At 42.2% G+C, this 13,844-nt stretch overlaps 1 protein-coding gene across 5 annotated transcripts in view; it reads right to left on the bottom strand.

Moving 5' to 3' along the window:
* RALYL (RALY RNA binding protein like) overlaps positions 1-13,844 on the bottom strand; it is a 244,981-nt gene that overhangs the window by 57,164 nt on the left and 173,973 nt on the right. Inside the window, exon 1 of one of the 5 annotated variants that reach the window (XM_033155496.1) lies at positions 5,999-6,261. The exons of the other annotated variants lie outside the window; for them this stretch is intronic. Within the exon in view, the coding sequence (XP_033011387.1) occupies positions 5,999-6,035 (37 nt within the window). The 5' untranslated portion in view covers positions 6,036-6,261. Of the gene's footprint in view, positions 1-5,998; positions 6,262-13,844 lie in introns of those variants that run through there. 5 annotated transcript variants of the gene reach the window in all.

Raw genomic sequence — 13,844 nt, 5'->3', positions numbered from 1 at the left:
AATCATAGCTTAACACCTTCGGGGAATTTCTTTGAAATGTGGAGAAAACCTGGCAGCGGTGAATTGCAATTCACATTGAGCATCAGAGCTTGTAAGAGGAATAAGAAGTTCATTGTTTTGAATCACAGCAAAGCTCAAGGTCAAACAGGACAGAAGGTCCTGCTTGCAATATTAATGGGAACTGGCTAAATTGCTGGTCTGTTCTTCCAAGCTACCTGTCCTACAGGGAAGGTGGAGACCAAGGGAAGTACCGAACTACATGAGGTTGTAGCCCTACAACAAATGAGCCCGTTTAAGGATCTGATGGAAAAACAATCTGACTATTCAAGGTTGAAGCTTCAGCCAAAAAGCCTTCTTTTGTAAGACGAACAAGCTTCATGGGTGTATAAAAAGCAGGGAGGAAATAAAATTTGCGTTTCAAGGTCATTTTAAAGGACAAAGGAAATAAAACCCAATCTGGACCACAATGCTATCTTGACCACACAATGATATAAAAGTATATATGTTAGATCCAATTTTAAGTCTTCCAGCAGTTATCCCCCATTATACTGTCTTGTCATTGCCCTGAAACAGCATTAGCATCAAGATTCATTTCCTCCTACAATACCTTGAAGGGTATTTCTTCAGCAATTCTTTATACCTGTGACTTGGATGATGTTTTCCTTAAAGAGGGGGGTCTGTAGTGCAAATACAAAATCTAGATAGGCTAGAATTCACATTTAATTTCTCTTTTACATTCTCTTGTGCTCTGGTGCAGTTAGATAATTTTAAACTCTGGGCTTCAAATTAAAATGACAAGCAACTGCAGCCTTCGAGGAGGAGCTGGTCAATGTGAGACTTTACTAGGCACTAGCCAACCTGTCATTTTGCTTCCCACCCAGGGGAAGAGAAAATGGTTGGTTCTGCCACTGAGAGGACCATGAAAGATTAAGAAGAAAGCACAGGGGGCAGCAGTTGGAAGAGAAGAAAAGTGGGTGATCTGCGTGAGGGTCTGTGAATGTATCTTATTTGGTAACTCCCCAAACTTGGGAGTACCTCCAGTAAGATAAGGCAAAAGTTTCATTACGACTAAGGTTATCCTGCTCTGGTACCAGCATGTCAATGCTTTGTTATTTTTATTTATTTCAGCACCCACACCTGGCAGATGATGCCTTTCCAACACACATGCATCTCTCAGGGCAACTTGCAACAATAAGAACATTAAATAACCAAGGGCAATAAATAAAGCAAAACAACAGTATCCAAAAATTGGAGAAGGCTTAGCTCAGCAGATTGAAAAAATAGCATGCCTATTGGTATACGTAACTTGTATCTCAGAATGTGGTGGCCTGTTCCCCTATCCCGTAACATTTTGGCAGGTTATCCACTTCTGTCTGAAGAAAAGGAAATACAGTCGTACCTTGTGTTGCGTTCGCTGAGGGTTGCAAACGGCACGGGTTACAAATGCGCCGAACCTGGAAGTAACGGAACGGATTACTTCCAGGTTCGGCGGGTCGTGCATGCGCAGACGTGTGCAGTGACTTCATGCGCATGCACAGACGTGCCGAATTGCGACCCGCCCATGCGCAGAAGTGTCGCTGCGAGCTGCGGACTGCTCGGGATGCGAACGGGGCTCTGGAACGGATTCCGTTCGCATCTAGACATACCACTGTAGAGTTTTGCAAAATTTGGACATGATGCACATATTACTAGTGGTTGACTTTGAATCCGGAACACCTGCTTCCTACATTTTATCTTTCCCACTTCAGTCCCAACAGCCTGCCTGCTCCAGTGAAGCTGCTCCAGCCTCAGCCTATCTCTGTTTGAGCCTCTAGCTTTCATCGCTCTTCCTCCAAACTGCCTCTGAAATTTACTTTTGGAGTACAGCGTCTGCCAGGATGCATTTTTGATTGAGTTTAGTCTTGCCAGCCCTGATTCTGCCAAGGTTGCCTAACCCTCATAGTCCTGAGTCCTGCCAGCATAGTATTTAATGGTGGCGAGAAAGAAAAGGGTATCTGTGATATCTAATGCTCCCTTAACAATGATCTCAAAACTCCCTTTCTCCGTTCTGCTTTCAGTGCCTAAGTCCTCATTCTGACCTATCTAAACCTCCAACCAGTTTCCATACATTTTCAGTGTAGATGCTACAGAACAACTGTGCCGTGTCAGCTTAAAGACATGGATCAACAGTAAACTAGTAGCACAGCCAATTCCACGGAGGTATCAAAAAGTAGAAACCTCTGCTGGGAATGTGGAAAAGGTTAATGGCTTTCAAAAAGTGCCATATTTTCCTCTCAAGGGTCCTTTTGTTGTTGTTGCATGGAGCAGAAAATCTCTCTTTTTTTCCCTCCCTCCTTCAGATGCCTGCACACTTTCTGCTACCTGGAGAAGCTTTTATGGGAGAGAAGCATAAAATTTTTTTTAAAAAGCAACTCAAACCCAGTATTTAACATCAGACAAACAATGAACAAAGCGCAGTTGCCTTATCTGCTACTGACTATGAATGCCTTTTCCAAGTTATAAATAAATACCTTTGTAATACAGTACTTTTGTTTCTTAACTCCCCTCCCCTCTGATAAGCATAGGAGCTTAAAAGCAGCTTTCAAAAAATAAGCGCAGAACCATCCGTTTTACAAAACCCACACACACAAAAAAACCTCAGGCTAAAATTATTATTATTTATAGCAATGCCAACAGAAGTTATTTAGGGCTGCATTTATGACTAGCAATGTTTCCAAAAGAACCTTGAAAGCAGGAATGCTTTTTCCTTCCTTCTGAAAACCGACGCTGTTGGGAAGCTGCAGCAGAAACGACTGAATGCCAGACCACCTGTAAGACCTGAGTGATGTGTTTAACCTTTAGAACAGAAGCTCTTATTCTACCCTTGCTCCCGTATGCTAGATTTACACACTCAGAGTTAGAAACTGGTTGTCTGGATAAGTAGGCGAAGGCACATGTCCCTTTACTCTGTACCTGGTGTGTCTCCACCACTGGTTTGGGAAGCGGTGTGCACAGCACATCAACCACAATCCATATCTAGTCCTTAGAATATACTGCATTAGATTTGCTTCCCCACAAATTGAGAAAAAGAATGACTTAGCTGTGTTTAAGCAGCCACAGCCTCACAGATAACTATGACTCCTTCTCCCTTGAACTAGAATTAGTACATTCCTGATACACAGTATTGTGGAATAGCAGTCACCCCAATAAGTTCCAGCCGTAGTTTGTGTCTCTCTCTGTAAAAATATGTGTTAAACAACCAACCTAAAATCTAGGGAACTGCAGCAATTAAACCCAACATACTGTAGCTAGAGGAGGGCGCATAGCCATTAAGTACGTATCTATTACCTCGGGTTAAGAACTTAATTCGTTCTGGAGGTCCATTCTTAACCTGAAAAATGTTCTTAACCCGAGGTACCACTTTAGCTAACGGGGCCTCCCGCTGCCACTGTGTCACCACCGCACGATTTCTGTTCTCATCCTGAAGCAAAGTTCTTAACCTGAGGTACTATTTCTGGGATAACGGAGTCTGTAACCTGAAGCGTCTGTAACCTGAAGCGTCTGTAACCCGAGGTACCACTGTATTCCTTCCTCTCTTGCTCTCCCCAACTTCAGTGCCTTTTACACTCCACTCTTTCAATTTTGGACCCTGCAAATTTCATGGAGGAAGAGAAGCTCACACTAGCACACAGCTTAGTTCCTTTTATTTATTTGTTGTCTGTTACATTTTTATCTGTCCCCTCCTCAGAGGAGCTTATAATCACAGAATCGTAGAGTTGGAAGGGACCCTGAGGGTAATCTACTGTAGTCCAACGCCCTGCAATGCAAGAATCTCAACTAAAAAAGTCCACGACAGATGACCATCCCACCTCCGCTTAAAAACCTCCAAGGAAGGAGATTCCACAACCTCCTGAGGGAGTCCACTCCACCGTCGAACAGCTCTTAGGGCTGCGTACATTCCACTGCCACCAGCATTTTCAGTTCACTGGGTTAACGAACAGTGAATGGCAAGAGGTTGCCCAGTGAGCTTTGTGGTGGAGTGAGGTCCTGTATGCAATATAATTAGAGTCCTCCTACACAACATTTCCTAGAATCACTAGAGTACTTTTAGGGCTGATGCCTTCAAATGAGTGGACTAATTTGTTTTTTCCCCTGTGTTTTCCCAGTCCAAGTCCAACACTCTAAGCACAGCTCCACAAACAAGGAATAAAACACTGCTGTGCTTCAGCCTGTTACCAAAATGCCTTTAATATAACATGTTTAATTTCAAATACTCCCTCACACCCCACAATGTCTTCCATTGGAAATAGTTACAACCGTTAGTGTTGGTTGTGTTTATAACACTGGAATGGACCCAGCAAAATCACACGCAACCAAATGTTCATTTTTCTTCCACTTGGGATTTCTGTTTTCTTCTATGTACTATGAAGCATGCAGGATAAATTAATCCCTTCTGTAATAACCACTTTCCAATTGGCATAATAGCCAGTTATACAACACTAAAGTTTATTGATGCACTGTAATTAGAAACTATTAGCCCTCCTACACAACCGTTCCTAGAGCCACTAGAGTAGTTTTAGGACTGTTGCCTTCAAATGGGGTAGGACTAATTTTTTTCTCCAGAGTGATAAATCAGCTCTTCCCTCTCTCAAACACACTTAAAAATAGTTTCAATTACTAAAAAGCAAAAAGGAGAAATGATGTAAAGGGGTAACATTCACTTAAATGGGTGGCAGAGGGCGGAACAAGTCAATTCTGTTGCCATTCTTAAGGCGGGAGGAACTCAACAACAACAAGGATAAAATGACAGCTGAATTGTGTACAACACTTAATTCACAGCGAGTGCATCTCTTTTTCTACCCTCTCCCAAATATGGTGTAAAGAGGAAGAAAGCAAATTAAATCTCATCCTCTCAGACATTCCCAAACCGAAGTGGCTTTGGGAACCCCTAAAACTTTGGATTTGTTTTGTTTTTTTTAAAAAAACAAAACACAAAACTCAAGGACTTAAAGCTGATGTGTGATTGTGCATATCAAAACTGCAGGGATTCACAAAGAATAGCTAGCAAAACTCTCATTAATAGTATATTTATATTTGCTTGTGTTTTATCCTCCCCGTTTTGTCTTCCGTCTGTTTTACAAGACAATTCCCACATTAGTCCCACCTTTCTGTGTGCGTGCAAGAGACTGAAAGGGCAATTCTCTTGAAGTCAGAGGCAGAACTTCTATTGATTTTGTTGCTGTTGATGATCACTGCCTTTGATCTTAACTACACTACTGCGGACTTGACAGCTTGAACCCTACAAGTTTGTTCATTTAACTCAAATGTGCAAACCTGGCTAGACTAGGAGCACACCAAAGCAGACGCTGTATTTGTTTGAAGAAAACATAAATAACATCTCATTCATCCTGGAGTTGATTTTGCCTGCTTCTGTGTTCATATATATTAGTTTACAGACATTCTTCTATTTTCTCCACCTCCTTTTATGCCTTATCGGCTGCTTCCTTTCAAAAGTAGAGCTTCAAAAATGAGAACAGCCACACTCCTTACATGTCTATCTACCTAAAGTCACGTTGTGTAGAATAATGTAGTGATGGAAATGTTGTTCTTCCTCCCTGCTCCCCCATTTTTAGGGTAAAACACCCATCTATCCCATCATAATTATATGAATACAGGATGCTAAGCTGCTGTGAACTAGCACTTGATCTCCATTTCCTTGTTGATTTTTTATAAAGCAGTCACTTGCTGGTTGTTTCCATAGTAACAAGTGAACTTATTTTTCCCCTCATATTCTTATGATCTCCTCTTCCCCTAACCACACAGAGAGTGTAGCATATAATCACTGAAAATTCCGCTTGTGCTATTTAATCCACTGCAGGAAAAAGTAAGGCACAGTTTTCAATCAAATTAGGAGAAACGTACACCCTGAACGATCCTCCTCAATGAACCGATTTTTCCTATATTTGATATACGCACAAACAAAAGCACACAGATGCAAGAATGAATTGTGACTACTTACACCTTTGGTTTCTGCGTTTGCTCTTGTACATAGTCATCCTGAAGAAAATCTGGCTATCCAAGAAAGAATTCTCTCCGAGACTGAGACAAAAGAGTCGAGGCTGTGCTTCTGCTCTGCAGTGAGGCAGTTGCTCACTGACAGAAGGTAACCAGCAATCTCTCAGCGAAAAGCCAGGGTAATACCATTCTCATCCAATCTTGGGGAGATATTGCTAGCTCCATTGCCTCAAATGCTGCCTGGGGGTAAAATGAACTCCACCCCCCATTCCTGTTAACGTTTCAGCACCTCTCCTGAAAACCCATTCACTCTGAGGAGATATAAATCAAGCCACGTTGCTTTAATGATGTAATAATCAGATATCATTTTCCTGAGTGACCTCGGGGTGTTCTTCCCTTGGAAATCACAACTGACAAGGAAATGATCTGGAGTAAATAAGTGTACATGCAATTAAAAACTGACTATTTTGTGGAGTGGCAGCAGAAAAAGCTACTAAAAAGAAATAGTATCATTTAAATACTTATTGTTATACGTACCACAATCACTTGCCCTAAAGCAGGGCTTGTTTTAACTTCTGCTGTATTGCTAATCATATATCGTTCAGGATGGAAGGAAATAAAGTAAAAGCTTTCTACTAAGTCAGATTAATGGGGGTGGGAGCTTGGTTAGTGAAGACCAAGGGTTGAGGAAAATAAGTTGAAAAAGCAACTCTTTCTAATGTCCTAGTGTCACTTCTGTCAATGTTGATTCCCTCTTGTATAGCTTTAAAACACATTTCCTTAGGGCTCATACCCTAAGTTCAAGCTATCTGCCCATACAGCTGCTTTTCACTTCACTCTAATTGTCTCTTAACTGGCTGTCATGGTGAGAGACCATATTCTGTGAGAACTACTAATAGTCATTATGTGTGTTCAGCTCTCGACAACAATGCTTTCTTAGTGTTGCTGGAGCCTTTCCATATTGTCCACGCACCTCCCATATCATCTGCTTGCAGCTGTCAGGACCTGGCAGCTAATGATGATGGGATCTGAATGCCAGGACCAGCCTCCACCTTCCACGCAAAATGGAGGGTGTTCTAGCACTTCGATGCACCAGAGAAATGTAGCTCCTAGATGTTTGAAGCCAAGCTTCCCTGCATCCAGATGAAATCCAAGGCAACATCCTCAAACATTTTAGATCCCCTTTTCAGAAACCATCAGTGGTACCTCCACACTCTTTGTTTTCCACGAAACTTCTTCACAGGAAACACTCCAACCCCCTCCAAACACAAATGCCCTCAGATTCCTAACTGCAGTGGGCTTTTGACAATGCTGTGACTGACAACCACTTCACCAAAGTCTCCCTTGCTGAATGCCCTTCTTTGCACCACAACATCCTACTCGGCAGAAGCCCTACTCAAGCCTGGAAACGCCTGACCTCCCTGAGTCCTTGCATTTCTGCCTGATGGATGGCTTATTTTGGTCTGGGAATATCTGACTCTCCTCTGCTTTTCAGTTTAATCCATCATAGAGGATTCCCCCTTCTCCATCCATCTCAGCAAATTACAGAAATGTAACAAGACTTCCTCCATTCCCCATCATTCAGAATACACTCTTGTCCTCATTCCACTTTTTCAACCCACCCTTTGCCTTCTGGGGGTAGCTTTCTTACTTGCTCTATAACAAGCCCCTTTTATAAGTTAGGTTCTGAAGTCTCAGCTCCATTCTGGCATCCTTGCAGAGACCCTCCACTACCTAGAACAGGGGTCCCAATTTACACGGTAGCTCCAAATCAGGGTAGTGGCCTGCTCTCCACTGAGAACACAGTAAGGGGCTGCAGAGGGAAGAAGTTCTCCCAGCACTGAACTAATCCACTTCCCAACTTGCCCACCAGTCCTGAGGGGATTACTCACCCAAACGCAGAATAAAATTCAAATGTATGTCAGATACATATGTCCCTGAGTAACATTAGTAGACCCAGTGATTTCCTATGGTTGGAGGGGAATGGGCCATGGAATTATTTGTATGCACCAGGACATTAAAGGAAGGAAACACACACACACTATTTGCGTACAAATATGACAGCAATTTGCCTCTGGAGGCTTCCCCTTCCAAAAGGGGTAGGCAGAAATGGGAATTTGGGCTATTTGCATGCACGAACATGTGACCTTTATATATGACATTTGGAATGTGCAATCACAAGACTGCCTTTTTATGTGTGCGGAGTTAGTAGGCCCACTAACATTTGAATTTAGGTTGATCACCAAAAATGATGTTTAAAACTGCTTCATGCATTCTCTAATGCTGGTGTGGATGTGGGCTGTTTCCATTCTGCACATGAACAGAATATTCTAAAACAGTAACAACCATGTCTCTGGAACCTTTGGGCAGGTAAGGTGGGTAATATTTGTCAGTACAATTAATCTGTTTGAACTATGCAACCGTTATGCACCTTTTGATTTTATTATACAATATATAATTCAAATACAACTTAGCAATGTTGTCTTCCCCTACCCTCCTTATACATTTTTAGCCAGGAATACAATACAGTCCTGGGCGGAAACAAACTCCACTCCTGATAATGGAACTGAACTGAGAGTTTCTACCAGTCTTGTTTTTAATGTTATCATGGGGGAGAAAGGGGGGAAATTAAAGTACTTTATACGCTTAAGATAGAATTTTGATTAGAGAGTTTTCTAGATGTTGTTATGGTAACAAAAGGATTAGTTTTTATCCCAAAGCAGACACACTAGTTTCCTCCCTTATATTACCTTTCTCAAAGATAACAGCAAAACCTAATTAATAGATTACCTCCAGGCAACATGACTGTAATTCACCCAGAGCAACTGCTGTGTATTCCTTGCTAAAGCAAGTGGTGGTACTGCAGTTGTAGTGCATTATGACTGAACTACTGTGGTTTTAATTTACTTATTTAACAAAGTCAATGTAACATTTGATTGTAATGGAACACCCAAGTAGTTTACAAGGAATATTAAAATTATTATTAATTATTATTATTATTGGTGGAGCATGCATAAGCCCACCCTGCCCCATTATGCCACACCCCTTTCCCGTTCTACCCCCTTCTGGGTACAAAATCGGCCCATGCATGCACTGTTGCAGGCAACTGACTAAATTCTCAGACACAAGAACTACTCATTCACAGTGCCTCCATCTTGCCAGGGTTCAAGAACAGCTTATTTTCCCTCATGCATCCTACCACTGCTGCTAGACATCAGCCCAGGGCCAAACGGCCCTTCCCAGAGCCAGATGTTATGCAGAAACAATGCAGAGTGTTATCTTATCTTGATAGCAGCTTGCTCCAAAATTCCTAATGGCTGCTCCCAGCAGCTTCATATGGATATTAAATAGTGTCATGGATAAAACAGTACAGTGTGGCACCTCACATCATAACCACTAGCAGACTGAAAAGCAGCCTCTCTGGACTCATTCCCATAGACAGGACTGGAAGCATGTTAAGACCACGTCTCCAATGCTCATTCCACAGAGCTGGTCCAGGAAGATACCATGGTCACTGGTACTGAAAGCCGCAGAGAGATCAAGAAGCAGGAACAAGGTCGCACTACCCCTTGTCCCACTCTCTGCAAAGGTGATCCATCAGGGATCAAAACCAATTCAGTTTGATGGCCAGCCATGGGTCTGTTTCCTGCTGCCCTTATCATTTGCTGCACTTGGGAGTTCCCTGGGCTGTGGGACCCGGGACCTCAGATCCGGCCTTAGCTACACCAGTGATCAAAAGCAACAAGCAAAGTGTGTGTGTTGGGGTATGAAATTGGATGGCAGAAGTGGTGAGGTGCAATGTATGTGTTTATCCCTGTGTTTAATTATTTCCTGCCTGAGCTGTTTTTCTGACTCCCTCACCCCAAGGTTTTGCCCTCCAGAGCTCTTCTGCAGAGGAAAACATACAACAGGTTCATCAAATGGTGTTCTTTAGGTGTTGCTGGGACTAGCCATTCAGCCCCAGCCAGCACGGTCAATGGTCAGGTATAATGTGGGTTGTAGTCCAGGAATAGATTGAGGGCATGTTGGCTACCTCTAACATAGCAGATTGTGTGTGTGTGTGTGTGTGTGTGTGTGTGAGAGAGAGAGAGAGAGAGAGAGAGAGAGAGAGAGAGAGAGAGAGAAAGAGAGAGAGAGAGAGATTGAGTAGGCAGGGGGTATGTTAAATACCCAGTACACCAGGATCACTGCTTTGGGGTATAAATCAAAATCTCATGAGACTTAATCATGTATATTCCACATAATATGCAATTTGGCCATCAGCTCAGATCATCCGTGAGTTTTTATCACTTAAAGAAATCTGAGAGTCTTTATACCCCAATTGCTGGCACTACAAGCAATGGGGAGATTTAAAAATGACTTCAATAGGTTCTCCTCAGCAGGATCTTGATATGCCAATAAGTATGAAAGTTGCTTATTTTTCTGTCCAAGTGAGGTGGCAGCTTACAGTCCTCATATGACTCATGTGAAAGTCCAATCTTTAAGGCAGTGCGCCATGATGAAAGTAATCTGCAGGTTTCAATTTCATTGAGGAAGAGATAATACAGTCACCAAACAAAAGAAGGATAACCTTAGTCTTAAAACACATGTTTGGGGAAAATTTGAGCCACAGCTAATATAACTCCTTAGATCTCAAGGTAAAGGATGGAAACTGAGGAGTTTTAAAATACCAGAAGGAATCCTTTTGAAGCCTGGGCACAAAGGAAGATAATTTAGTGGAGTCAAATCAGTTCCAAGGATGGGTAAATGTGTGCCAAGAATTTTAAGTAACGAGGTCATACTAGGTCATGCCTCATGAAACCTTGTGGACTGCCACTGAAAAGATGCAGATGCAGATATTCAACTCACTTAAACATGTAGCCTCTCTTTTGAAAGATCATCCGCTAACCAGCTATATGCAATGAAATACGGTAATTTTGCAGGTCACATTCTTCTCCTTTCTTTGAAATTAGGAGGTGTGGTATAAATGGCTCATAGCGTTTTAGCATGATTGTTTCACTAAATCAGTATCTATAAATTTATCTGTAATCTTCTAGGTTCACAGGGGTCCTGCATATTATCTGATGTACTCAGCATCTTCTGCCTGCTCTACACAGTCTCTTCACACTGTGTAGTATAATTCCTGAAGAGACAATCTGCTCAATTCTGCCCAGTTACCAAAATGGCTGATTAATGTGCTTCACACCTTTTCTGACTGCTCCACATATACAGAATAACCCTTTAGAGTGGCCGCTGGGTATGGGGATTTCTGCTCCTCCCTCTCTACATATTCATATGATTTTAAAAAGAATTCCTGATTTCCACTGAGATGATAAATTAACACATCTAAGCAGTAACCTAAGTGCTGGACATTTAGTTTCAGAGTCCAAGGCAGGATGCATGGGAAATGCTCTTTAAAGAGCACAATTTCACCAAACCTTTCATTTTCATTTCATTCATCATTGGCTACACAATTTGACCAGAATAGCAAGGATATTGCATTGCAATTCCCACCCTCAAAAAGTTTCATGGGGTTTACATCATTTCCTCCTGGAAACTGCTGCCACAAAATTGTTTCTGAAGTCCTTTCGCATGCTACTAGGACCAGTCTCTTCACCTCTGAACTTCTTCAATGACGCACAACTTAGCAGTCAGGATGACAATCAGGAACAAAGCTGATGACTAGTCACTTGATTTTGTAGTTTATTATATACCGCAGTAAACTCACAAGCTATATACTAGTTACTATATACAGACACGAACTTCATCACTCTCCAATCACTCCAGAATACTCCTAACTAGCCAAACAATGTCATAAGTCATGCTGCCTATATGAGAGACCTCAGCCAATCACTGAGCTGTTACTAGGTCCTCTTATCTCCAGGCAAATTTCTCCTTCACTCTGTCTCCTTAGACTGTAGTCAAAACACTAATTGCTCACTTGCCAAGCTGCACGTAGACTATGAACTCCAACTTCTGTTTCTAATGTTCCTTTTACACTGCATCACCTGTTGCATCGTAGAACTGTGGCTTTTGGATCCATATATTGCCATGTCACACTAAATTCCATTCCCACCAGTGGTGCAGTGTGACACAACAGCTGCCATCACTGGACATGCTGCCACCCTTTTATGTGCACGCATGCTTCTGTTACCCCATGAGTCATCCATGTAAACTGCTGGAAAGAACTGTATGCCAGAATACCACCCCAAATTTCAGCGCATGAACAGCAGCGGCATGATGAACATGGTGTGAAAATTACAGAACAAAACTCCCATGATTTTTCCAGGTTAATGGGATTGAAACAGATCCCGCCCCCCCATCCCCCCTGGAAGCAATTAATATGGGAACAAACTTCCACTAGATTCTGCTAGATTTTCCAGAAGCGACTTTTACATTGTGTGATAGATCACATAAAATGCAAAAATTATCAGGTAAGGAAACACCAAGAAAATAGAATGAAGTGCTGTCCAAATGCAGCCTTGGTTAGCCACTGTGCGGGAAATGGATGCTGGATTACATGGAGATTTGGTCTGATCCACTAGAACTCTTCTTATGTTTGTCTGAAATGTGCCGCATGGGCTGACCCACTTGGCTTTGATTTGGTGTTTTGACAAGTAGGGATGGAACCTGAGATCTTTTGCATATAGTGTATGCATTTTATCACTGAGCTACAGTGGTTAAGTGTGCTTAGCACTGTAGTCTTGTAAATTATATTTACTTGTCTATGATGGAATGGGTCATGACTTTCTTATGACTGTGAGAATCTCTCTGGACTTCTAATCACCAAATGGTGTTAACCTTGAAATATACGCGGCCAGATGCAGCATATTTTAACTGGAGAGGTTATGCATGCATATCATTACTTGTACCATCCTTCCTTTCCTCATCACATTTAGTTGCAATTATCCACACTGATGAGCTCTTTCACCATGCTGAATTAAGTTGCAAACGATATCATTTTGCTGTTCATAGACCAAAGCCATTGCAGAACTCCATCTCAAATCCATATGCCTTGTTCCTGTGCGTCTATAGAAAGTTCAGGGGGAAAACCAGTGCTGCATTCAATCTGCCTCCAAGTCCCAGCGGGACACAATTTGAACATAAATAAATACACTTGTGAATCTGTGACTGACAAAACAGATAGGCTTAAAATTATTATTTTTCGGCTTCTGCCTCAGTCAGTAAAATAACTGCATTTCAAACCTGGCACTGCTACTGGCAATAGTACAACTATTGTCAGGACTGTCCTTACTGTTAGATAGATGGAGGCAGCCGCCTTAGGCAGTAGCTTCTGAGGAGCAGGCAGTGGTGGCAGTGAGGCGTTGGGCTGTGTGTGCCACCTGGCTTGACCTGTGGCCCCTAAGCTAGACTGCTGCCTTCAGGTGTGGTGGAGCCCTCCCCGCAGAGCACCGAATTAAAAATTCAGCTGCCAGTTGTGCACACGGCTTCTGTACATAAGGTGGTGTTCAACTAAGGTTTACTCAGAATAAGCACATCAAAATTAATGAACATGAGTAACTTAGGGCCATTAATTTCAATAGGGGCTACATGAGTGGAAATTCATCGAATAGCACACACGGAATGAGGATCATCCTGTTTTGTCCTTTGCATACAAGAATACATACATTAGGATAAAATTGAACTAAAATATTCATGAATTTTCGGTAGGGCTCAACACACACACACACACACACACACACACACACACAACCTGATGTGGAGAGCTGAATTTAAGATTGGAAAAATGACAAATTAGTCCACCCTCCCTAAAGGCCACCCTTGCAGCATTATATTAGGCATCCAGCCAATATCAATGCTTTCATCTGTTTTACCATTTGCCCGTTGTGATCAAAGTCCCTATAGTCCAC

The sequence above is a fragment of the Lacerta agilis genome, chromosome 7, assembly GCF_009819535.1.
Source record: "Lacerta agilis isolate rLacAgi1 chromosome 7, rLacAgi1.pri, whole genome shotgun sequence".
Lineage (NCBI taxonomy): Eukaryota > Metazoa > Chordata > Lepidosauria > Squamata > Lacertidae > Lacerta > Lacerta agilis.
This window is presented reverse-complemented; position numbering and strand designations above follow the sequence as displayed.